The following is a 27,555-nucleotide window of genomic DNA, read 5'->3' on the forward strand; positions in this document are numbered from 1 at the left end:
GTTAAATAAGCAGGGTGACAATATACAGCCTTGACGTACTCCTTTCCCAATTTGGAACCAGTCTGTTGTTCCATGTCACGGTTCTAACTGCTGCCTCTTGACCTGCATATAGATTTCTCAGGAGGCAGGTAAGGGGATCTGGAATTCCCATCTCCTGAATTTTCCACAGTTTGCTGTGATCCACACAGTCAAAGGTTTTGGTGTAGTCTTCATTGCATAACAAAAACAAGAAATCAGATCCTACCCCCAAGGTTGATCCAGTTGGTTTGGTTGTCTGGGCAGGTCTCAGACTTCTTGTTCATCAGAATCATGTGGAGAGACACTACTGCTGAGTTTGATTTGGGGGGTTGGAATGGAGCCCAATAACTTGAATTTCTAATAAATCCTGAAGTCACATTGATGCTGCTGGCCTGTGAACCACACTTTGAGAACCCCTGGGGGTAAGGCATCAGGTAATTTTTCTTTAAGTTCTCCAACATAGTAATGTTTAGACAGTTGAAAGTCACTTGCCTAGAAACAGTCATCCTCAATCTTTCTTGAAATCACCTGGGGAATTAAAAAAAATAAAAAATACTGCTGCCTAAGTCTCTACCTTCTATTTTAATTGATCTGAGATGTGGCCTGAGTGTTGAGGTGTATTAAAAAGATTGCAAGATATAAAGGAATAATATATCAGATGATTCTGATGTGCAGCCAAGACTCAGAGTTGCTGAAAATATTCTGCTTCCTCAAATCCTATTACCATTTACCTAAAATTTCCCCAGAGCTGGGTACTTTCACCGCTATAGCATAATAGAAATTCTTTTCTAACTTGTTGTCCATGAACAATGATTAATTTCCAGTTTGATGTTTTAATAATGCTAATATTTATTGAATACTTGGATGTGAGGGTTTTGCCTCTTTATCATCTTTTTGTTCCACTTTGTTTACTGAGGGTTAGGCTTTGCTTACTGAATGCTTAGGCTTTAAATCCTTTTTCTTCAGAGAGACCCTGTAATTTCTAGAAGTAATATTGTCTTTCAACTTGTGGTTAATAAATATCACACTTTTTAATTGGAGGATAAATGCTTTACAATGTTGTGTTTCTGCTGTACAAGAATGTGAATTAGCTGTAGGTATACATATATCCCAGAGGAGGGCATGGCAACCCCCTCCAGTATTCTTGCCTGGAGAATCCCCACGGACAGAGGAGCCTGGTGGGCTACAGTCCATGGGGTTGCAAAGAGTCGGACATGACTGAGCAACTCAGCACAGCACATACATATATCCCCTCCCTCTTGAATAATAGATCACATTGTATTCTGTTTCTACTGGTGAGAAACTCAAGACAGGAAAAGAAAGAGAGAGAGAGAAACAGCAGGGGGCATTTTATAAGGGAAAAAATCTTCTGATCTTAATACGTCACCCTTAGTATTGATTCTCTGTGACCCTTGACTGGGGTTTTATAGATTCAGTACTTCCAAGAGGAAAATTCCAAGAACACTTATGACTGTGACCAAAGGCAGCTGATTTTCCTTTTGCTTTTAATTAATGCATTTCTTTCATTTCCAATAACAACGGAAAAGCCACTAACTTTTTTCCCCAGAAAGTAACTTCCTCAGGAACAAATTATAATACTATTAAGCACAATGATGTAACTTGCTTCAGGTCAAGGGGTCTTAGACTTCAAAGGAAACGTTCAGTAATTTTTCATGTCTCATAGCATTTCCCATCTCTTCGAGATGGTTCTAATACATGCTACTGCACAACCCACCTCATGCAGAGAATTACTTTTAGACTCAAGGTTAAGAATACATCCTACAGCTTTAGTTCTTAAAGTTCCACTCATTTCAAGCTTCATGAGATCTAAGAGCCATCAGGAGCCATATCTTTAACTTTTAGACCTGTGGTCTAGCCAAGTGTTCAGTAAATAGTACTTAATAAATGTTGACTAGATGGATGAATGTGTACACACATGTGTATTTGCTTCATATAAGCCAACACCATTGGGAGACTGACTTGGAGAGCTTTAAGAGTTAAGGAAGACAAATGCCATCTTTACGATCTAAGATTTCTTCAGTGCTCCAATTTTCTCTTCCCCACTTTTGTACTAGTTTTGATAAGAAAACAATTCACCCTAATGAGGCTGGCTCACCTCCTCACTCACCCATCTTCCTTCTTAAAATGGCCAAAGCAGCTATCCTGATCCTACCACAAAATACAAAATTTGTTATAACAAAAACATGACTGTGGGAGGTACTCACTGATGAAATGTAGCCATGCAAATTCTATGATACATGATGCCAGAAAATTTGGGGGCAGGTTTTCAAGGCTGATAAGTTCTTTATAGGGCTTTCCCTGGTAGCTCAGCAATAAAGAATCTGCCTGCCAACACAAGAGACTTGGGTTCAATCCCTGGTCCTGGAAGATCCCCTGAAGAAGGAAATGGCAACCCACTGCAGTACTCTTGTCTGGAGGACCCTATGGAGCCTGGCATGCTACGGTTCATGGGGTAGCAAAGAGTTGGACACCACTTATCCACAGAATAACAACAGCAAAGCCCGTGACAAGAAACGACCCGGCTGAGAAAGTGGGGGGTGAGGAAGCACTCACTGCAGCGAGGTCAGAGGTCAGCCTGGGCCAACCACAGCACACCACCGGGGTCACTTCTGTGTGCTTCGGTTTCCTCATCCTCAAATAAAGAGGTGTAGGTATCCGCCTAGCTCTGACACAGCCTGCATCGCTGTGTTTGTCTTCATGTTACGGCATATACAGTCATTGCGCAGACACAGAAGGGCCAAGCAGGGAAGTCTACAGATTTGCTTTGAAGGGTAAAAAAAAGAAAGAAATGATTTATAATAATTGAAGAATGCCAAGATCTGGGGGGTTGGTTTTGTTTTAAATACAAATGTTCTCCTGTATTTGCTGCTTTGGTTTTCGTATAATATCAATTTCCCAAAGCCATATGGACTTGCATTATATCATTCTTTAAGAGGTATGAAACCAGGCTGGGTAACAGTCTGACACAGGAGTCAGCTTATCAAGTGACTCAGTTCAGTTTGTAACATAAGTAAGTTTTCCAGGAACCTGTTCTGCACTAGAGACTGCTACGGACAAGATAAAATTGTTGTGAAACCACCAAACAAGCTCGAAACAAAGCTGATGCAACCTATTCACCTGTCTTGGAAATTAGCAAGCATTGGTATGGTGAGACTGAGGCCCACTAACTACCTGAGTTGTGCAACTGAAAACCACCAGCTTGATTAGGTCCCAGTCCTTGTGCTACACGAACCTTCACCCAGTGAAAGCATTAGAAATTAACTTTATGACACCAGAAGAACAAACAATTCAGAAATCATAAAAATAACATAAATCAAAGTCACTATCTATTAAACAACTAACTTAGTTCTAAGCTTAGATTTGGTTACTGAACTAATTTAAAGGAACTAATAAACATGCAAGTCATACCACACCTGCTTATAAATCATAAGTAAACTAAGTAAAGTTGCTTAGTCGTATCCGATTCTTTGCGACCCCATGGACTGTAGCCTACCAGGTTCCTCTGTCCATGGGATTTTCCAGGCAAGAATACTGGAGTGGGTTGCCATCTCCTTCTCCAGGGGATCTTCCCGACCCAGGGATCGAACCTGGGTCTCCCGCATTGTAAGCAGACACTTTACCGTTTGAGCCACTAGGGAAGCAAAGGGAGTTTTAAAAATCCATTTACAACATAAAGACTGTCTGTGCCTTAGTCCCAAACAATAATACCCAAACACTGAAGCAAAGAAGTCAGTTATCTATTTACCTACTGGTAACCAACAACAGAAGTTTAGTGCCTTCAGGAGTCAGGTCATTTTGATCCTTAGTTTTACATGACTAAACCAAGACTTATGTTAGCAGAAGGAGCAATCCGCTGCCAGGGTCTGCCCGAACTCCAAGCACCTGCTTTCTCTGGTCTGGAGGCAGATGGTACATCATAAAAACAAAAGTCATGTACAGAAAGATATTCCCTTTAAAACCCTTTAAGAGGTTCTTTTCCCTAAAATCTAATGCCATAAATATACAAGTTTATGTTAATATCTTAGCTTAGAATTTGGAACTGATTTGGGGCATTAAAAAAGTTTCCTTAGCCTGATTCATATTCATATGTTCACATTTCCATGGAATGTGAAAACAGCTTTTCCTTTAGCTAGTTAATACCTAAGGCAGGACAGGACAGGAATTTTGGAATTCTAACAAATATCCTAAACAAAGACAGCTGCTGTCCTTATCCTTCAATATTACCACTAACTGTACCTCCACTAAGTTTTTGTATAGTAACTGAGACACTGCTTAATACATATCTGAATCAGCTCAGGCTGCTATAGCAAAATAGCACAGATGGAGTGACTTAAACAACAGGAATGTACTCCTCACTGTTCTGGAGACTGGTGAGCTCAAGATCCAGGGCTAGTTTGGTTCCGCTGTGAGGTTCCTCTTTCTGGCTGGCAGACAGCCACCGTCTTACTATGTCCTCACATGGCAGACAGCAAGCTCTGATCTCTCTCCTTCTTCTCATAAGAACATTGACCCCAATGTGGGGACCCCAAGCATGATGTCACCTGACCCTAATGACCGCCCAAAGGCCCCACCTCCAAATAGCACCACATCGGGGGTAGGACTTCAGCATTTGGATTATGGAGGGACATAATCACTTAGTCCATAATGGGATAACCTCATGTATATTTGTAGGATTTGCAATAGGTGAGCTAGACTGTAATAAACTGGTCTCATAATACGCTTTTCCACAATGATTGTATAGGGTGGTGCATCTCAAACTTTAGGTGCATTGGAATCCCCTGAAGCTTGTCAAAACACAGAACACTTGGCCTGACCCCTAGGGATTCTCATTTAGTAGGTTTGAGGTTTGAGTCAGTTCCTCATTTAGTAGGGAACTAAGGATTTGTATTTCTAGCAAGCTCCCAGATGATACAATGCTATCTGTTTGAGAACCACTGATGCAGGTGTCCCCTTTAGAATGTCAACATCAGTTATGACTCTCCGGGCCTGTATTGGCTTCTCAGTAATAACTTTTATGCTGAACATATTTGAAATGTGTCAGTCGCTTATACGCAGATGTTGCATACCAAGATGCTCAACAAGCAGATGGACAGATACGCTGGGTGAGGCTGCTTCATGCTGTTGAGCACCCAGGAAGAGTCAATTAATGCAGTATGTCTCATCAGCTAATTGTGACTTCACAAGTCACCAGGACTTACAAGACTGCCTGCTGACATCCCATCCTTACTGATTTTTATCTTAGAATTTAGATTTGATCTTTAACGTTGATGGATTCTTACATCGACAGGCACATTAGAATCATTTGAACTGGTATCAAATTTTGACAAAGCTTAACATGAAGCACTTAAGCAATGCTTACTATTTATGTTCAACTCATTTGCCCTAAAGTCATACTTGGTTAAATTTTAAAGCATGGCTCTGTCATGAAACAGCATAATTTTAAGATTTATTTCAAGTACACTTTGGAATGTAAACATACCTTATTTAGCTTTACAAAAGATTCCAGTCCAGCTTCCAAGGGATTTGTATCACAGTTCATCTAAAAGGGAAACATGCATTTTAAATCTTAGATGAGTACAAGTGGTTTTAGTAACATCACTTTCATATTTATTTTTTAAAGAGAATACTTTTTCATTTGAAATATATAGATAGACAGATAGACATAGATATAGATTGTGAACTGGCCTCTAACGTAACTTTTTAAATCTAAAATTCAAATGTAGCCTTTCAGCAAATACTGTATTTTAGTAGCAAATTAGATACTAAAATTCCCAGCTTGTTTCCAAGGCTCTTTTGGTATAATAAACATCTGAGGGATGCCACAACAATGATGTTCTTCCCAGAAACAAGATTCTCATAAGCTTTTACCTAATAATTCTGCATAAATATGTTTTGAAACATTATTAAGTAATCTATTTATCTTGCAATCATCCAGAAATCAGGATAAGTAGAGGAAAAAAGCATATGCTAGGAAAATAGTTTCCACAGAGTTCAGGAGAGGGAAAAGGGGAAAAAAAAAAGAGGTTGAATCTCAGTCTTTTCAAATTGGCTGTCATTACAATATACTTCAAGGGGAGCTAAAGCCATCTTTTGGGACTAGACCTGATTTTTAAGAGGTTGAATCTCAATCTCTTCAAATTGGCCGTCATTACAATATACTTCAAGTGGAGCTAAAGCCATCTTTTGGGACTAGACCTGATTTTTGTTTGTTTTGCTGTCATTAATCTCTTTTGCACCAATAGAACTAATCTAAACCCCATAAAAGGTAGCCAAACTTAACAAAAAAAAAAACACAGCTTTTGCATGATCTAGATGTGTAATATAAATTTCCATGATATAAAATTTTATATCATGGAATTTTATTAAAAATTTTATACACATATAAAATATGTGTAATATAAAGTTTTCCATGATATAAAATTTGACTTCATATTTCCTAGTCAATTTTAGCAACTCTAAGATTAGTTTTTACCTGCTCAAATTTTCAAAATTCCAGAAACGAGATGAGAATTTATTACTTAGGGTTTTCTCAGTGCCTCACCCCAAACTTCATGCTTAGAGGACTTGATACCATCTTGTTGATTTTAAAATGTTGTCCTACTTCCCTGGTGGCTCAGACGGTATGGTAAGATGTTGTCCTTACCACACTGACATTTCTAAAGCCAGCATGTGTTCTATGATAAAAGTCTGCTTTAAAGACAATATTTCATTGATTTAAAAAAAAAAAATTCAGAATTCCAGGAAAAAATTGAAAACCAAGTCCAGATGCTTGATTGCTGTAATAACACTAGAGGGCGTGCTGGCACCGCTGGGAAATCAGAGGGGCTGGGATGGAGACAGGAGAGAATGCAAGGGGGAGAGCCGAGAAATGCTGCCAGTTCCTTGGAGTTCCTTGGAGTGGAGGCAGAGCTGTCCTCTCCGTCTCTCCCTGCAGCAGCGTCCTCTGAGAACCACTCCCACCCCAGCAGGCTGAGGATCCCCGCAACAGAGCACATCCTCTGTAAAGTAACAACCACCCCAGGCTCTTGTTCTTTCAGTGACCCCAGGAGGCTGAACTGTCCACCTCAAAACCCACTTTCTTCTGCCCCTGATCTAAATGTCCGTGGGACCCTGCCTGTGCTTTCAAACCCACCATGCCCTCAAATTCACGCTTTATGTCCCAGGCACTTTGCGGACTACCCAATCTTGACAACAACTCTGTAGGATAAAGACTCTCTCTCTCTTATAGAGAAGTGAAGTCTCTGGAGGGTTAAGGCCACATAGTATCTGGTGGAGGATACATTCAAACCTGAGACCCTACCCTGAAGTACACCCTTTACAAAGATCCTTTAACTAAGCTCTCACACCCAAAACCTCAATATATTCCAAGAAAATTACGGACCTGAGAAAATTGAGGTCTAAAGATAGTCTGCTATATTGGAGATAAAATAAAAGAATAGAGTTTGAACCACTGTTTGAACACTTCTGTGCAATCTGGACCAAGTTGTTTATTGTTTCTTAGCGTGATTGTGTGTTTAACTCCCACCTCCTTGCCCGAGAATCACCAATAATACCCTCTTCAGGGAGAGCTGAGAAGGTAGAAGACATCATGCCTATGAAAATGGTGTGTAACTACACAAATAGAAACCCTGAGTTCTCATTATTAATGATAGGCGTGGGCTGCACCAACACATTCCAGACCACCAATCCTGCCCATCAGAAAGACAGCTTTTGTTGTTACTTCCCCCAAAAGGTGCAGAATAAGAAGGCAATGATGATAGACAATGTGACAGAGGAGAAGGAAGAATTTTGAAAGGTGGTCCTCAAATCCCATGGAGTAGACAGACTCCCTGGGGGCAGCCAAAGTCAGCACACAGAAGCAGGTGTCCAGGGCTCTCTGCCAGGCAAGGGGAATTAAGGCAGAATAAACATTACATCACAATTCCCCTAAATTTGCAACTGGGAAATTGAGGAGAAAAACCTTTGTCCCTAATTAAATAGTTTTCAGGACTTCCCTGGTGGTCCAGTGGTTAGGACTGTATGCTTCCACTGCAGGTTGTGTGGATTCCATCTCTGATCAGGGAACTAAGATTTGGCATGCTGTCCAATGTGGCCAAAAAAAAATTTTTTTTTCTTATAATACATTCTTTCTCTTACAGTCAGAGCCAATGTTAACACAGTTAAACTAACCCTTCCATAAAAATCAGATACAACACATGAAAAATTTTAATAAAGATGATAGCATTTCAAACCTCTGACCCCCATGCTCTGAAAGCTTTCTCCAGTCTTAAGGCATTCATGGCATAGGTTCCAAAATTGTCAATTCCCTCCTCCTGGCCTGCATTCATGATAGCGTCATAAAGCGCTGCAGAATCTTCTCGTCTGTGGTACAGCTCCCAACCCAGCTCACCTGAAATACACCCACAAGGGCCACACCAGAGTAAGAATGACGATCACTAGGTCTAATGTGCATTAGCTAAATCACATCAACAAATGAGAGATTCCATTTCTGCAAAATAGACACTGTAGAGTGATAAAAGTTCGATTCCCAAAAAAGTTGCAACCAAGCCCCACTGCAAAGGAGCCTGCCGTAGGACAGATGTTCTGTGCCCAATACTGCCCCAACCCCACACACAGAGAGCAGCATTTAAGACAACTCAGACAGACGGTGATTCAGGACTTAACCTTACCTCTCACCTTGGCTTCATAATGTTAAGTGAGGACTCAGCGTGGCAAAGTTTATCAAGATAAGGGGTTCAAGGTTTAAACACCTCAACCCCCAACTCCTTGGCCCCAAATCACGAAGCTTAAACATACAGGCCACTGATGACAGTTATTGGAATGCGCCTCACTGTGGGAGAGCCAGAGTCTCTAATGGCCCCCACTTCCTCCTTCTCCCCTACTTGGTCATTTCATTCACCATTAGAATCACAGGCAAAAAAAGCAGAAAATGAAACCCAACTCAGAGTCTGCTTATTGTGCATTTTGCTTATGTTTTACTCTGGTCAGCAGTTTTCCAAGGTTGGGGGCAGGGAGGACGGGGACAAGAGAAGCCTAGGGAAGAGCTCCGGCCTTTATACTGTGTGCTCGCCACCGGGACGTGAGCACGTGGGCCCGAGTGAACGCTGGGCACCCAGCACGCCTGAGAAGGGACAGGAAGTCCAGAGGAGGTTAGGAACGAGCCCAGAGAACCAGTGGGGAACTGCAGAGCACTCATTCATCCCTGTTTCTAGTACTTACTACATGCCATTAGGTGCCAAGGAAGACTTCTCCAATGCACTCAGTCAGAAAGAAAGAAGAACAACGGAAATGCTTTAAGGGCTGTGCCGAACACACTCAAGATGCTCTCTAAGGGAGGCCGTTTTGAATTCTCCCACATGGAATCAACCCTAAAGGAAATCAATCCTGAATATTCAGTCCTTCAGACTGATGCTGAAGCTGGAGCTCCAATATTTTGGCCACCTGATGCGAAGAGCAGACTCATTAGAAAAGACCCTGATGCTGGGAAAGACTGAAGGCAGGAGAAGGGAGTGTCAGAAGACGAGGTGGTTGGATGGCGTCAATGGACATGAGTTTGAGCAAGCTCCAGGAGACGGCGAAGGACAGGGAAGCCTGGAGTGATACATGCAGTCCGCAGGGTCACAGTGTCGGCCACGACTGAGGAACTGCACAGCAACAGCGCAGAATCAGCTGGCCTGACTATTCTGTCATCCCTTCCGACTATCCCAAAAACTGTCCTCTGCACTTTCTTACCTACCTTTCCGAATGGTAGGCAGCTAGCTATGGGCCTGGAACCACAACAGGAAGTCTGTGGAATGACTTTCTCAGACACGGAGTGAATAAACAGAATTGTCAGGAGAGTTGGGCAGGAGAAATCTTCCTCCAAACTTACATTGAAGAGACTGAACATGTATGTATGCACACATTTCCGGGTGCTTCTAAATTTTAGAGACTTACTCTAGGCTGTTTTCCAATTCTTACCAGTATAAGATATCCTGATAGCAGTGACAGGAATGTTGGAAACCTTTAAAGACTTGGTTTGAAGAAACTTGAAAACGTTATCACTAAGATCGTCAGAGGTCAGTTTCTGCAGGACCTTTCTTGAATATGGCCCTGCGACGCCAAGGACTCCAAGCTCATCGGTTACGTTTTTAATTTCAACATCACATCCACCTTTGACTGCCTCTTCTTCAATCCATCTGCATTTGAGATTCATAAACACTGTGTTAAATCTTGCTGGAATAACACATGATGGTAACAGATTATTTCTCTGAAGATATACTGTGTGTCTAGAATTACCAGAAAATCCCTAGAGTGTCATTTCATATAATCAACCAATTTTTAAATTTGAGGAAACTGAGTCTCAGAAGTAGTAAATGATTCTTTTTAAGCTGCTGCTGCTGCTGCTAAGTCGCTTCAGTCGTGTCCGACTCTGTGCGACCCCATAGACAGCAGCCCACTAGGCTCCTCTGTCCCTGGGATTCTCCAGGCAAGAATACTGGAGTGGGTTGCCATTAAGCTACCCACTTACAAATATGTGGGTGGTTTTTCACAGTACAGAAGGATCCTTCCATTTAAACAAGCTCTGCCACAAAATTTTTTCAAACAGTGACAGCCCTATTGCATTTAAACTAATGACTCCATCTTGGGAAGTTAATTTAAACCCAAATTTTCTCTAATACCCATACATAGGAGACATAATTGTGCTGCAAAAGGTTAATAATGTGCCTGCCACCAAACACATGCTTGCTTTGACAATCACAAGGAGAAGATTAAAACTCTAAAGACTGGTTTCAATTTCTGAGTCTTGATTGGAAGCCAGTTAGAGGGTTTGCTTATAATTTACTGAGCAGTCCCTGGAGTCACACAAATCTGTCATAAAATGATCATCTGGACTGACACAAAGCTAAGTGACTAAGATGACTCCTAACATATCTTGGATAGGAGGATAGAATTTGCATCACCTTACAACTAGAGTGAGAGTCTGTTGGAGTAAGATGTTTATCAAACAACAATATTCCAAATATTTTTGAAATACTAAAGACAATATATTTTCCAGTAGACTAAATAGTAGACTGAAGATTCATGTGAAGGATTGCATAGGCAAATCAATGATTTCAACGCAGCGTTGGGCCAGAGAGTACAAAGTACGAACAAAATAAAAAAGAAGAAGAAAACCTCGGAGGCAACACACCAATGTGAGACGAATGTGAGCATCAGAATCAGTAAGACTGACTTGAGCAGGTCACTGTAACCCAAACTTCAGTTTCCTCACCTGAAAATGGGCACAATATATACCTTGCAGATAAACCTACTAAAAGAACTTATTGAGATAATGTGTAAAAATGGTTCTGACGTATGAGTGATACCTAATTAATAGGAGTTAACATTATTAGAACCAGTAAACCCAGTGGTTTACTTTACCTTTGGGAGGGGGATGGTTATAGGGACCCTCGCTTGAAGTAATTTCCTATAAAAGACATGACATTTATTTAAAACGATAAGTTTTACAGATTTTAAGTTGCATTTTCAATTACTGATTATTAAAACCCACAAAACATAAGTACCCTCGGTGCAAGACTGGATCAGTTATAAGGCACATAGTTTTCTTAGGACACTTACCTAAGATCATGAAGTTCTGACCCAGAACCAGTTACTAATAGGAACTCCCCAGGAGACTGGTGAGAGACAGTCAACTCAGCATATACTCGACCTTTTGGAGTTAACATGTGACTTATATTTGTAAAACCCACCTACAGAAATGAAGAAAATCTTATGTATCCTTTCAACGCCACATGGAAATAAAAACGTGGATGTCAGCAGTGTAAGACATTTGAATATTTTATATCAATTGTGTAGACTGTCTGTAAACCTAAACTCATTAATTTTGAAGTTTTCAGTTTAAATGATCATTATAATTACTGGTCATAAAAATTACATTTCAACCAATCTGGGGGTTCCTATTGACACAATTAAACAAAGCCATATGATCCTTAGATAATAATTCAGTCAACGGCAATTTAAATTTGAAAATTATCTAGAATGCCCTTCACTAGTTGAAGAATTCTTGTGTTCATACAGAAATCACTAGGTGAACTGAAATAACACATTGGTTTTTTGAAAATGAGGGGACAGAAAATTAAGCAGGCCAGGATCCTGGACCTTGTACCTCTACCCCCATAATGCTATTTACCTTGGGAATAACATTTGCAAAGAGATGGTCCAACAATCTGATGGAGTCTTGGCCTTTGATGTTAAATTTGCCAAATGGTGACAGGTCAATCACCCCTACTCTTTGCATAACCTGTTGATACTCAGAGCCCACAGGCTCAAACCAGTTTGTGCGGTGAAAACTTGGCCTGAAACACAGTGTCACAAAACAAGTTTAAAAAGTTAAAAAAAAAATCAGAATAAGAATATTTTTATAAGCTCTATGTGCTCAGTCATGTCCGATTCTTTGTGACCCCATGGACTGTAGCCCACCAGGCTCCTCTGTCCAAGGAATTGTCCAGGCAAGAAGAATACTGGAATGGCTTGCCTCTCCAGATTCCTACTCCAGAGAATCTTCCTGACCCAGGGATCAAATGTGTCTCTTATATCTCCTGCATTGGCAACTGGATTCTTTACCACTGAGACACCTTGGGAAGCCCTAACAAGCCCTACTTGTCTAGACATTTTCATTTGGGGGAAAAATGCCACCTGTTCTACCAGTCTTACATATATATTGGAAACTGAGTTTTTAAGTTACTCATCTATCCCTTGACCCATTTCACAGTGAATGAAGTATTAATTAACAAGAAAATAAGATAGGCTTTGTGGGCTCTCAGATTTGAAAAAGAGCTTAAAAGTCACCCAGTCCTTTAGTTGTCAACCTTGGTTACATATCAGAATCACCTGGGGGAGCATTTAAAAATACTAATTTGGGGGACATAAATCAGAATACATGAGGGGTAGAGCTATCTTGTCTGGTACTTATCAAGTGTTTCTGTAAACACATCACTTGCACTTGTTACAGATTCTGACGCAGCAGGTCTGGGCAGGGCCCTAGATGCTGCCCTCTGACAAGCTCCCATGTGATGCTTATGCTGGCCACCTGGAGTGAGCAAGCATCTGGTCCAATATCTTCTGTTTTTAGGCAAAAGGCACAAAGTGGCTTCCGAGGCCTTTGTACTAGTTAATGACAGAGCGGGGCCTGGAGCAAAGGTCTACTGACTCATTATGCAGGGGCCTTTCTACTTTACAGAGTAGACTATTAATGTAGTATTTTAACTTCAGAGGAGGATATGTTTTCAGTGGTTTAATTATTAAAATAGTAGAAAAAACAAGCCAGGTTCAAATAATACAACATGAAGAATAGATCTGGCATTTATCTGGGTCACTTAGAAAAACAACCAAGCCAGTATTTTGTCCCCAGGTGATCTCCACTGGCTGACTACAGAGTCCGAATTCATTAATCAACAATTGGCCCACTACTATACTTTGGACCATTTAGGTCTGATCATAAAGTAGACATCAAAATCTGCTTAAATAAGCAGAGTAACAGTCAAAAAAAGGTAACAACTTGAAAACTTGCTTTCTCTTGGTTTGTGTCTTCTCATGAGAAAAAAGTATGTAATCATTATTCATCCTAAATACTAATCCTTGAATAGGTAATTCAAGCACTATGTCAACAACTTTAGAGGAAATCAGAGAATTATTTCAGTTATATGCTTTATGTTTTAGCTTAACCTAAAATAGTAAGTAAATGACCTTTTCCCCTAATTTATCAACAGTGTATGTAATTTGCATAATTCATTGCACACGCATTAGAAAGCAGTAGCTTTCAGCTATTCCCTTATAAACAGAAAATCCATATTTCCATACTGTTTCCATACTATGTGATTTGACCAGGCATCTTCAATCAAGGTAAACCTTTAAAAGCCAGATAAAGGGGATTTGGAAAGGGTGGGGAAGGTTCCTCCGAGCAATTGGAAAATTCCAAGAAGGGGCTTCACTTGGGCTGATTGTAGGTTTCTTGAGGCCACATGGGTCCTTAATGCGGGCCAGTGTCACATGGGATAAAGTAAGGCCTCCACTGCACAGAAATTATTTTTATGGCAAAAGGCTCAATGCTGTTTGGAATAGGGTAGAGTGAAGGGGTGAGAGAAGGATATGGTGCTTCTCTGGGGTCCCTCCATCCCACTCCCAGAATTCATTCTGCATTCAGAGCCAAGGGTAGGCTAAGTCACTCATTTACCTGTACCCACGGGTCCTGGCCTGGTTTGGAGAGCCAGTGTGGGGGATATGGTGCTTCTCTAGAGTCCCTTCATCCCACTCCCAAAGTTCACTCTGCAGTCACAGCCACGGGTAGGTTAAACCACACATTTACCTGTACCCAGGGTCCTGGCCTGGTTTGTAGAACCAGTGTGGCTGCTCCCAGCCTGCATGGAACCCCATGGAACACTTAGACTCCAGGGTTTTATAAAGCCCACTGACTCGCTGAGTTGGCCTCCCAGCAAATCGTTCTTCTTTAGGATAACCAACTGAAAAAGGAAAACCCATACTCTAAACAGCATAGAACCAAAACTACAAAATATTCTGAAGGGATTCAGAAAATGGAAAACACAGTACTTAAAATCCAGAAGCTATATGTGTGTAGATATATATATATATATACACATAGCATATATGTAAAATAAACACATGTAAGCTTAATATATAAGCATATATAATAATACATATTAAATTTATATTTTTAAGAAACCAAAACCATCATTCATAATGATCATCAAAGGTAAAGTAAAAATAGGTTTAAAAGTTAAAATCAACTGATGCATTCCTCACATTAAAGATATATATTCACATAGATTCCTTTTTTGTTTTAAAAGCATATGCTTTTTAGACTCCCTAACCATTCCCCAACGAGGCACAGAATAAAAAGCATCTAATCTCGGAGGTGCCATAAGTCAATTCTGAACACACTTCACAGACAGCAGTGAATTTGCACCTTACCAATGTTGTTGAATCCATATGACTCCCTCGCTTTGGCCTCGGTATACTCAGTAGTCGTCCATTTGCCATAGCGATTGGGATCCAGTTCTATCAGATCAAAAGGTGGTTCTCCGTGCAGGATCCAGTCACTGAGATATTTCCCGACCCCACCAGCATGGATTATGCCGTATCTTTCAAATATAGAAATAAATACCCTGTTATTAACACATATTACTTTCCAACAATGAAACATGTCCAAATATTTCACAAGGCCTCAAAACTGGAGTGTTCTATGCTATTCAGAACACACAATCAATATAATCTTTATACTATCATCTTTTCCTAAAAAAAAAAAATGTTTAAGCATCCAAATTAAATGTGCCTGACTTGATAACTAGTTAGTTTTCACAGTTTCAAGAGCTGCATATCTGCAGAATAGCCTATGACTCTTAGCTAGTAAGGATCTCGCTCTAGGAAAATAGAGGTACGGAAGCACACGGGCAGATGTGGTTGGTACCTTATCTTGCACTATGATTATTCTCACTAAAAGGAATCTCGCAAAGGAAATATGTGCGCTCTGGTGTGGCACACCCATCCCTTCTCAGACTCCGTTTAGTTTAGGTCCCTTTAGCAGCAATATATGTACAAGGACTTGGGCCACTATCACAGAGGCACACAGACAGAGGCAGTCACCCAAGGACTTGTGGGGAGGAAGGGGAGAAACAAAGGCTCCTGTATTTTGCAACCAATGAGTGACTCGGTGTGGAGGATTAGCTTGTTTCTATATCCACCTGAAGATACTTTAAAACCAAAACCACAGGCTTCCCCGGTGGCTCAGTGGTGAAGAATCCACCTGCCAATGCAGGAGATACAGGTTCGATCCCTGATCTGGGAAGCATCTAAGAGCAGGGAGCATGCCTGCAGATCTTATGCAGAGCCAAAGAGCAATGAAGCCCATGGGGTGGTTCAGGAGGTAAAGAATCCTCTAGCAAAGAAGGAGACCTGGGTTCGATCCCTGGGTTGGGAAGATCCCCTGGAGGGAGGCATGGCAACCTACTGCAGTATTCTTGCCTGGAGAATCCCCATGGACAGAGGGGCCATGGGATTGCAAAGAGCCGGACGCGCCTGAGTGACTCACCACAGAACAGCACAGCCACAGCTGTTGAACCTGTGCTCTAGAGCCTAAAGCTACAACTGCTGACGCCTGCGCGCCCTGAGCCCATGCTCCTCAGCAAGAGCACCACCACGAGAAGCCTGTGCACCACAACTGGACAGCCGCCTCCACCTGCTGCAACTAGAGAAAAAGCCCATGTGCAACGAAGACCCGGCGCAGCCAAAATTAAATGAATAATTATTTTTTAAAAGACCAAGAACATAACTGCCAAATAATTTTATATCAGATGGAGTAATCTGGGTTTAATGTCACCCATGTGAGGTTCTACCCACTCACTCTTGTGGGTAAAGTCTTGGGTGGTTCATCTGTGGTTTAAGTCAAGAGAAGCTTTCAAGGAGTTGGACGAGCAGGTAGTCATGGGGAGAGGACTAGAAGCAAAAAGGAGCCACATGAGCAAACGTGAAAATGCAAGAAATTCCAGTATCCCAGATGACAACTACTTAGCTAGCACTGAAGCTTTTAAAAACATGGGAGGACCTTAGCAAAGACTGGAAATGCTAACTACCTTTTTCTACAACAAGATGCCAATTTTACTATTTTATAAAAATGATTTATATCATTTGTGATAATGATATATTTGCTTGTATTTGTTATAAGGACATTTCTTAAGCAGGATAAAAAGATAGCAATGTATACTTCTCTAGATAATTTTGAAAAGAGACATGGCTCATCCAAATCACCCACAAACAATCTCACTAAGTATCAAGAAAGCAAAACAAATTCAATATATGCTTAAAATAATTATGAACTATTTGCATAAAATGTTTATTCACTTAAGCAGTTCCAGTGCGTGATTACAACTATTACCAATTTTGAGAGCTAGAGACTTGAAACTATATAAAGTTCTTTTGGCATTCACTGAGAGCTTACCATTTACCAGGCATTGTTTCCCTCTAACATCTACCATCTGATTTATGCTTTAGCAACTCTATTTTACCAGTGAGAAAACCAACCTGCGCACAGGAGTTAAATAAGGTTGTTAGACTACAACAAAGTGCAGATTTAGGATACAAACTCAGTCATCTGACCCCAGTATACACTCTGTTATTGGACTTTACTTCTTTAATAGTTCTTTCTTTTTTCTGCCAAGATACACATAACAGAATTTATATCCTTGGCAGACTCCTTGGGCATAGCCAGGGTTGTGCTTTGGTTTCGCGTGGACTCACTACCAGACCATCATGTTCTTTATCTTTCAACAATGCATATGAGTAAATAAATATGGCAGAGTGCTGTTACTTGAGGCTAATCCTGAGTATAATCTGTTTATTTTTATATTAAAATGTGTTTCTTTTTAAAACGTCAAACTTTTTATTTTATACTGGGGTATAGCTGGTTAACAATGTTGTGATAGTTTCAAGTGGACAGCAAAGGGACTCAGCCATACATATATACGTATCCATTCTCCCCCAGATCCCCTCCTATCCAATCTGGCACATGACATTGAGCAGAGTTCCATGTGCTATTATACAGTAGGTGCTTGTTCGTTATCCATTTTAAACAGCAAAAAGGAAATTTCCACAAACTTTAGCCCTATAACCAATATTAAGTTGTACGTAAAATCTCATACAACACATCTATCAAGGTGGATGAAGCATCTATTGAGAGCCCCTGGTGGAGTGGTTGAGAGTGAAGAGCACAGCGTAAGAGATATCTGAGTGTAATTCTGAGTGGTTCTGCCACTACCAGCTGTGTGGCCTTGAAGCTGTGTAACCACCCTGAGTTTTAGTCTCCTCACATGCACACTTTATGATGCTGGTGGAGAATTAATTGATGTGGCATTTTAAAGCATATAGCAGGCGTATACACGGTGGCTGTTGGGTCCTTGTATAACCAACAACAGAGTATGCCTCTGCTCAATGGATAAGATTTTCACAAGGAAGTAATGTATAACATGGAAGTGAAAGGGAACTCGATGAGGAAAGAAGAGTTAGGCTTCTATGTCTAGCATTTATCTGCAGAACCCATTATTACATGGCCCAGCTGCTATGCCTTCTGAGTGTTTGTGTCTGCTTTTTTATGATAACTGTTAAACTGTCAGGCATTACAACTTACAGCACTCTCCTATCTTTAAATTTGCTGTTTGTAATCTGTTCTAAGCCAAGATAACTAGATTCAGTTCAGTACAACTCATTAAACATCTGGGAAGCACTGTGTTAGTCACCTAGAAACAGGAGAACTTGCTATATTTGGGGCAAAAGTAAAACAGCTTTGACTAGGGTAATGAAAATGAGCACTGACATATCTGTAGACAGTTTGCAAATACCTATTCTTTGAACTAGAATAACAGACAATACTGAAACGTGATTGCTGGGTCCCTCTCCAGACTACTGAATCAGAATCTATAGGAGGGGGTTGTATGGGAATATGCTTGCTTGTTGGTTTTCCAATTCAACACATGTTTCATGGATTCTAAAGACAAATAATAGGAATTTCATAGGTAAGATGCAAAGAAGGATGAATCACATGCAACTAAGAACAGAGTTGAGAGTTTGCTTTTTAACAAGGCTGGTGGCTCAGTGGTAAAGAGTCCACCTGCAATGCAGGAGACTCAGGTTTGATCCCTGGGTTAGGAAGAGCCCCTGGAGAAGGGAATGGCCGTCCACTCCAGTATTCTTGCCTGGAGAATCCCATGGACAGAGGAGCCTGGTGGGCTACAGCCCACGGGGTCACAAAGAGTCAGACACAACTGAGTGACTCAGAAACAACAGGTGATTTTGGTGCTCAGCCACATATATGGAAGCCACTGGCCTTCAGAACCACGGACTGGATCCCTGGTATAAGCTGGCAGGGGCAGTCGATGTAAGCATTCCACCATGTTTCATGAGAACTATTTCAGCAATCTCAACTTTTAAATAACAAAAATGTCTTTTGGGGTTAGGCCAGATTGGTCAGAGAGTGAGGCACTTTGATTCGACCCTACCTGTCGTCCTTCCATTCACCCCACAGCATCTACAACCTGGGGAAACTACTCAGGACAATCAGAGCTGGATGCCGACATCAACCCCACACAAGCAGACACAACGTCTAGGTGATAAGTAACTAGTGATCTAAAGAAAGCAACTTCCTAATTACCTTAGTAATAGGTGTTCTATTAAAGCATAAATATCATGAGACCGGATATCCTGTCTGTTTGTTCATAGATAAAGAACAATGATCCACAAAATGTATTGACTAAATCAATACAGGTTTGATCACTGAATACAGTGATTCAGTTAATCTCAGGATCAAAAAATAAAATATTTAGGAATAAATTTAGCAAAAGAAGTGCAAAACTTACACTCTGATAACTACAAATCATTGTTGAAAGAAATTTTAAAAGTCCTAAACAAATGGGCTTCCCTGGTAGCTCAGCTGGTAAAGAATCCAGAGACCTGGGTTTGATCCCTCAGTTGCTAAGAGCCTCTGGAGGAGGGCATGGCAACCCACTCCAGTATTCTTGCCTGGAGAATCTCCATGGACAGAGGAGCCTGGTGGGCTACAGTCCATGGGGTCGCAAAGAGTCTGACACAGCTGAGTGACTAAGCACACATACAGCACACAAACAAATGGAAGGCATCCCTTGTGTGTGAATCGTAAGACTCAACATTGTTAAGATGGCAGTGCTCCCCAAGCTGATCTACAAAAATGCAATCCCTATGGAAATCCTAGGGCGTTTCTTTAGAGAAATTGACAAGCTGGTCCTAAATTTTATGCAAAAATATAAGAAGCCCGAATAGATAAAACAAAACTGAATAAGAATAAAGTTGGAAGAGTCACACTTCCCAGTTTCAGAACTTAGTGAAAAACTACTATAATCAAGGCAGCATGGTACTGGCCTAAGAATAGACACACAGACTAATGGAATAAAATTGAAAGTCCAGGAACAAATCCATACTTATATGGTAAACTGATTTTTTACAAGGATGCTGTGGGACAATAAAAAAATAAATATTTGGCCTCTGTCCTCAGTTCCTGGCATAGAGCTCCTAAAACTTTTGGAATTTATATTCTTTTGTATGCTATGCTAACAGTTGGCTCCATGGAGAGGGGGCAGGGGAACCAGAAGGCTTCAGAATAGAGGCTGGTCACCAGAAGTTCAATCACCAGCGATCAATGGTTTTAATCCATTGTGCCTATGTAATGAAGCTTCCACAACAACTTCTAAACCACAGAATTCAAAGAGCCTTTGGGTTGGTGGATCCACTGAGGTGCTAGGAAGATGATGCACCAGAGAGGCTCATGAAAGCTCTGCAGCAGATCCTCCCTCCCAGATCGTGCCCTGCGATTCTCTTCCTTAAGCACTGTTCCTGAGTTGCATTCTGTAGAATAAGCAGGTAAAACTAAGTAAGTTTTTCTTGAGTTCTGTGAGTCATTCTAGTGAATTATCAAAACTGAGGAGGGGTTGTAGGAACCTTGAACTCTATAGCCATTCAGTCAGAAGGACAGGTGATCCCCGGAAGTGGAAACTGGCATCTGAAGTGAGGATGGTTTTGTGAGACTGAGTCCTTAACTAGTGGGGTCTGCACTCTGAGAGTGAGCAGCAGATCTGAATTGAAACTGTTGGACACTTGGTGTCAGAGAACTGGAGAACTACAGGGTGGTGTCAGAAGTGGCATCAGAAAAAAAGACATCACAGATGCCAATGCTACTTAGTGAGTAAAGAACAGTCTTTCAACAAGTGATGCTGGGACAGTTGACTATCCTCAAAAGAATCAAGCTGTGTACCTACCTCACAGCACATACGAAAATTAACTCAAGTTGATTAAAGACCTAAATGTAAGTGTTAAAACTACAAAACCCTTAGAAGAAAATAAAGGTATAAATCTCCATTAACTTGGATTAAACAATAGTTTCTTATATATGATATCAAAACTACATTCAAAAAAAAGAAACACATAAACATTTTGGACTTCATGGAAATTAAGAATTTTTTGCTTCAGTGGATACCATCAAGAAAATTAAACAACCCACAGAATGGGGAGAATTTTGTGAATCATGTATCAGATAAGGGTCTTATATCAAGAATGAAGAACTTTTACAACTTAACAATAAAAAGACTAATAATCTAATTTCTTAAATGGGCGAAGTATACGAACAGACATTTCTCCAAAGAAGATATACGGGGGATGTACAAAAGAAACACTCCCACATGCGCAGGCCTACATATTGACTCCATAGGTGATTCCCTAGGCTCCCAGTCCCATTACACCTTCCAGAATCATAGCTTCCTCTGGTTTTCTACCTCTGGATGTTCTGAAGACTTAAACTTAAAACTGTCAAAAGTTCAACTCTTTATCTTCCCGGTTGTTGCTTCCTTTGACCTCAGCAACCACAGGAGTAAGCTGGAAAGGTTGCCATCATTTGCTCCTTTTCTCACTCCTTAAGACCTAATGCAATCTGTCACCAAATCTAAGTAATTTTGTTTCCTATCTCTCAGTCCCCACTGCTGTGTCCTTAGTTGAGACCCCAACCTCTCCATTGTCCTAGAAGAACAGCACCCCCACCAAGTTTGTGCCTCTGGTCAGACTTCCTGCCTTTTCTCAGCTATAGCCCAGCGCCCAGCAGTAGACCTGGCACAAAGCCGGCCCATCACCAAACATCAGTTGAATAAATGGCAAAACAAAATGGAGAAGGAAAATAGACTATTAGAAATTGTGGTATGACAGTAAAATAGGCTTGACATTAATATTCACCAAATTAATGGGACAAATGTTAGAGACGAAAGATCAAATGGGTAATGGAACCATAAATAGTAAGCAGCTTGAGTAATCATAAGGAAACAAATCATGTTGAACAAATATGAATTATGGTGAAAACTGCAACAGATATATTACACATTTGATATTTTAAATTATCTTTGTCATATTCTGTTATGAAAATATCCATGTAAAAGTGGGGCAAATTCATTTATGTGAACATTCACAGCATGAAAGGAGACATAAATAATGGAAATGGCAAGAAATAAGCAAAGAGAAAATTCCAGGAAATCACTGCCCTTCTGTGAACAAATCTGTCAAACCTATACAAGTCAAAGTTTTAAGACTGAAAATTTTTATTCCTTTCATGTCACTGCTCATGAAAGGGAGAAAACTCTCTGCCTCTCCCCCGTTTTCCATTTTTGGCCTGAGATTATGGGGCAAGACTTCTCTAAAATATGTAACTCTATAATAAACGTTGAACTATATAGAGACACTCACCCAAAACCTATAGCCACCCAGTAGTTTCGGACCCCCTGATGGGGCCCCACCATGGGCAGGATGTCAGGAGAGTAGGTGATGGGACCATTGATGATATTGACGATGTCAGCCTTTCTCAAGACTGGAACCAAGTCCATGGCAGCTTCAACGTGTTCCATGATTCGGTCTAGATCAGACTCAAAGAGTTCCTTTCCAAAACCTGAAAAGAAATGCCAGTGTTCGGACAGAGAAGTAGAAATATCCTGCGACATCCCTAACATGTGGAATCTAAAAAGAAATGATACAAATGAACTTACTGACAAAACAGACACAGACTCACAGACTTAGAGAAGGAATTTACGGTTGCTGGGGTCGGGGGGCAGGGGGAAGGGGCAGTTAGGGGGTTTGGGATGCACGTGAACACACTGCCATATTTAAAGTGTATACCTGACAAGGACCTACTTACTGGTCAGCACAGGGAACTCTGCTCAATGCTACGTGGCCTCCTGGATGGGAAGGGAGCGTGGGGAAGAGTGGATACATGTATGTGTCTGTCTGAGTCCCTGTGCTGTCCACCCTCAAGCTATCACAATATTGTTTTCAGCTAGACCCCAATACAAAATAAAAAGTTTAAAAAAAAGAAATGTCATTGCAGTGAGGATACCACACCTGTCCTGACATGTGTTCCAAAGTGACTTAAATCCCTGAATCCAAGCTAACATTTAAAGATGGCCTATAAGGAAGTTACTTTTCTTTTTTCTTTTTAAATTCTATACTTGATATTCACTATCAACAGATGAGTATTGTTAATTACCATATTATATACTGAGAATAATAATGTTATTTCTTGAAACATTAAATCATGAAAGGTAACCTTTACAATAGAAAATTTTATTCATATTAGCAGTTTCCAGTATTTAATCCAATCACAATTTTAAAAATCAACAATAATAACTTGGTTTGTCAAGAGAGATCTTTTATCCTTCAATTAACTACAAAATTTTGTTTCATCTTCTCAGGTGAGGGCAAATGGGAGTTTATAAAGTCGTTTCAGGACACTGGGGATAAATGGAAAACCACTTTAAGATCCAGATGGTGAATTCTAGATCCCTTTTATTTCTCAGCAGGGCTTCCCTGGTGGCTCAGAGGTTAAAGCATCTGCCTGCAATGCAGGAGACCTGGTTCAATCCCTAGGTGGGGAAGATCCCCTGGAGCAGGAAATGGCAACCCACTCCAGTATTCTTGCCTGGAGAATCCCATGGACGGAGGAGCCTGGTGGGCTACAGTCCACGGGGTCGCAAAGAGTCGGACACAACTGAGTGACTTCTCTTCACTTCACTTTAGCTCTCAGCAGGGAAGGAATGGCAAGTAGGCCTCATTCTTCAAGCCCTCTCCCCCACACACACCAAGGACTAGAATACTGTGAAAAGTCAAGACCTTGGAACACAGTAATCTCCTCCGTCGTGAAGGGTGCTGTGACCGAGGGCAGGGTCACAGATGAGCTGCTAAAAGAATGTCTCTACCCGTACTGGGGGTGTTCCCACACAACAGCCAGCCAGCCCCTTCTTGCTCCTCTGTGGACAGTATGCTGGATCAGGGAGGCCTGCAGATCACGGGGGTTAGACCCGAGCATGTGGGCATCCAGGGCCAGCCAACAGTCTGGCTCTTCCTCCAACCAGAATTGTTTAAATATTTGTCCAACATTTATGTGGAGCAGAGGCTGCCAGCACAGGGGAAGGACCTAAGGGTAGGCCCCCAGGTGGCAGCTCAGCCCTCCCTCTGGGATCGGAGCTACTCCCTTCAGGACCAGACGTGCAGAGCCCCCTCTCTCTGCAAAGCCAAGCCCTTAACTGGCTGGCCTGACATCTGTGGAAGGTGGTTTATCATGTGCAGTAACTGGGCAAAGATGTTCTTTGAAGACTAGGAGGGAGGGATTCACTCTGTAGCCCAAGCAGCTTATCAAAGTATAATTCCAGAAAGCATTCCACCTGCATTTCTTCATATTCTCTATAATATTTGTGTGCCAATGACATTTTAGCTCCTTCTATAGATTAAAATCCAAGATACCTCCTTAGGTGACCCAATCCTTCATCTGCCTTTGTAGAAAAGTTTCATGAAAAAATTTTTAAAAAAATAAAAGTAAATAAATAAAACAGGTTCTTTTCTCCCTTACAGAACTTAAAAGAGAAACTATGGTACCTCCAGAGTTAGCATGGAGGCCTAAGCCTTTTCCACATCCATTTATGCAGCAGGAGAGAGCTTCAGTTCGCAGTCCAACCTATCCTGTTCCACTGTAGATTTCAAGGCTTTCATTCTTAACAGGCTGCATGTCTATCTCTGATACCTGTTGTGTTACCAGCTGTCAAAGCACAAGAGGAGCTGTATACAAATCTAGAAACTTGACCAAGTAAGCAGAGGAGTGAGAAGGAAGGGGGAAGGCAGGAGGTTGGTGTGGCCAGGTAAAAATTACCTGGGGCTTTCCAAAGCAGTGGGGAGCACTTTTTTTTCAGCTCTTCTAACACCAACTCTCTTTCCTTACTCCCTGCTGTGATTGTTCAAAGGGATATGAGAGCAGAATTTACCTCAAACCCCTCACTTTCAATGTTCCAGGTATCTATTTGATAGTCTAGTATCATAGTGTCATCTTATTCTACAAACAGCCCAGAGCAACGGGAAGGACAACATATATGTGTCTGACCTGCACAAGCTTCTATTTGCTGAACCCACCTGGAGGGACTCCATTGGCGACCCATGAGTCCTGAACTTTCATTTTCTCCTGACTTTCATATGGACCAAACAAAAGCCCATCCCTTTCCTGTCGGAGGTAAAACGATCCTTCCAGGTCACGGAGCACCGGGAGTTCTCGCTTTAAAGCTTTCACTTCAGGGATGGTCGATGTGATAATATACTGATGTTGAACCGGAATGAGAGGATGTTCTAGTCCAATCATCTTACCTACTTCACGAGCCCAAAATCCTGAAATAAGAAAAAGTATTAGAAGATGTCACTTCACATAAAAATGTACCACAGATGCCATTGATATGGCTGTTTCAATTAAAATAAAATATTTAGAAGAATTCAGTACTCATGGCAAAGTCTAAAGAATGTCATAACACCACCAATGAACTTATCCATGATACAGAAATAGACTCATTGGCATAGAGAACAGATTTGTGACTGCCAAGGAAAGGAGGGGGGGAACAGAAGGGAAGTTTGGGGTTAGTAGATGCAAACTGGTATGTATAGGATGGATAAACAACAAGGTTTTACTGTATAACACAGGGAACTATATTCAATACCCTATGATAAACCATAATGGAAAAGAATATGAAAAAGAATGTATGTGTGTATATATATATATATATATATATATACTGAATCATTTTGCTGTACGGAAGAAATTTGCACAACTTTGAAAAGCAACTATATGTCTCTAAAATTAACTTTTAAGAAATAAATGCCCACAACAACTTTAAACTTTTTGTCATTGCAAAACTGAATGGGGAAAGAGAAGACAATATTTTACACTACCCCAGAGTTCTGAAGAATCTAAGGGAACTCCATTCCTGAAAAAGTATTCTGCCCATAAGCAAAGGTATGGGGCAAAAAAATTCTTTGAAAAAGAAAAAAATGAACAATCCAAATATATAAACTGTCACAAATATTAAAAAGACAGTAATGGACTGACCTCACTTGTACAACAGGGAGGTCAGGCAACGAAAGAGAGCCTGTGTAGCTGTGATCAGCATAATAATATGGAAAATTCAACCCTGCTAGTCAGCTAGCTAGTCTATCCCCCAGACTCTCATCTCTCCAAATCCTTGGAGCCTAAAATTCTTACAAATACAGAATTGTTCTGTCAACTTAAAATTTGAAAATGTATATACTTTGGGAAAGATAACACCTTAAGTTCTCTGTTATAGTAAAAGTTTAGTTAGGCTATGTCTGTAAGGCCCTTTATTGCAGAGGCGGAAGGCACCCTGAGCAGGAGGGAGGTGGTGCCCGGCAAAGAGGAGAGGACCAGTGGGTAAGTGAGCATTCCCACAACCCGTTTCTCCCTTCACAGTGTGCACGGGAGCGACGCCTTGGGGGAAACGAATATTACTTTGTTCTAACTGCAAAAGACAGAGCCAGATAAGTTGTGGCTTAAAAGGGCCCTTGATTGATTCTATCCCCTCCCCAGTGACTCTCCAGTCTACAGATGTGGAGCTAAAGTCCAAAATGATAAGGAGACATTCCCGAGCTCACACTGGGAGACTCTGGAGTGGTCACATCTTATTGGTTTTCTGGCTACAGAAAGACTATTCTAAAAATCCAAGACATATTCGACTGAATAAAGGTATTTTAGAACCTAAAATGACAAAAGCAATTATTTGTCAGGGATACAGGGCCACCTGACCTACCAGTGATTTATTGGGGGGATGGTGGGTCCCGTTTGCTGGTTTGTTTCATAATAATGTTGAATGATCATTCTAACGATTAGAAAATCTTCCCCAAGTTATTTCTTTAGAGGCTGCACTCTCTAAACTTTTAACTATTTCTGGGTCCTGTTATTGGTTATTTTCTTGGTGGGAGGCAACCTGGTAAGGAGTCCTGAAGTCTCTGTCACTATGAAGTTCAGAGCTAGACACAAATTATCAATTGAATCTGAGAACCCTGATGAAGTTCTCTTATGTGACATCCAAATATCACTCTTGGATTCTCTTGATTTGTTTTAGCCTAACAGCTAAGCTGGTCACACTTGGATAACAGAAATGGGTGTCCATTTGCAAACCAAAAATCTTACCTGGGGACATTAGAGCTGCCTGCTGGTCTTTGAATAATTTAAAGATTTAATTTGGTGGGAATGCAAACTAGTACAGCCACTAGGGAAAACAGTGTGGAGATTTCTTTAAAAACTGGAAATAGAACTGCCATATGACCCAGCAAAACCACTCCTAGACATACACACTGAGGAAACCAGATCTGAAAGGGACACGTGCACCCCAATGTTCATCGCAGCACTGTTTATAATAGCCAGGACATGGAAGCAACCTAGATGCCCATCCGCAGACGAATGGATAAGGAAGCTGTGGTACATATATACCATGGAATATTACTCAGCTGTTAAAAAGAATTCATTTGAATCAGTTCTAATGAGATGGATGAAACTAGAGCCCATTATATAGAGTGAAGTAAGCCAGAAAGATAAAGATCATTACAGCATACTAACACATATATATGGAATTTAGAAAG

The 27,555-nt window shown here is 40.9% G+C and overlaps 1 protein-coding gene across 2 annotated transcripts in view; it reads right to left on the reverse strand.

Moving 5' to 3' along the window:
* The window catches only part of DMGDH (dimethylglycine dehydrogenase), a 73,609-nt gene that overhangs the window by 25,991 nt on the left and 20,063 nt on the right, over positions 1 to 27,555 (reverse strand). For both annotated transcript variants that reach the window (XM_065941936.1, XM_065941937.1), the window contains exons 6-14: positions 25,048 to 25,296; positions 22,342 to 22,540; positions 15,010 to 15,179; positions 14,387 to 14,540; positions 12,212 to 12,377; positions 11,641 to 11,771; positions 10,000 to 10,217; positions 8,271 to 8,428; positions 5,519 to 5,578 (exon numbers count right to left, since the gene is read on the reverse strand). In XM_065941936.1, coding sequence (XP_065798008.1) covers positions 5,519 to 5,578; positions 8,271 to 8,428; positions 10,000 to 10,217; positions 11,641 to 11,771; positions 12,212 to 12,377; positions 14,387 to 14,540; positions 15,010 to 15,179; positions 22,342 to 22,540; positions 25,048 to 25,296 — 1,505 coding nt within the window. The remainder of the gene's footprint in view (positions 1 to 5,518; positions 5,579 to 8,270; positions 8,429 to 9,999; positions 10,218 to 11,640; positions 11,772 to 12,211; positions 12,378 to 14,386; positions 14,541 to 15,009; positions 15,180 to 22,341; positions 22,541 to 25,047; positions 25,297 to 27,555) is intronic.

The sequence above is a fragment of the Muntiacus reevesi genome, chromosome 7 (genome assembly GCF_963930625.1).
Source record: "Muntiacus reevesi chromosome 7, mMunRee1.1, whole genome shotgun sequence".
Classification (NCBI taxonomy): domain Eukaryota; kingdom Metazoa; phylum Chordata; class Mammalia; order Artiodactyla; family Cervidae; genus Muntiacus; species Muntiacus reevesi.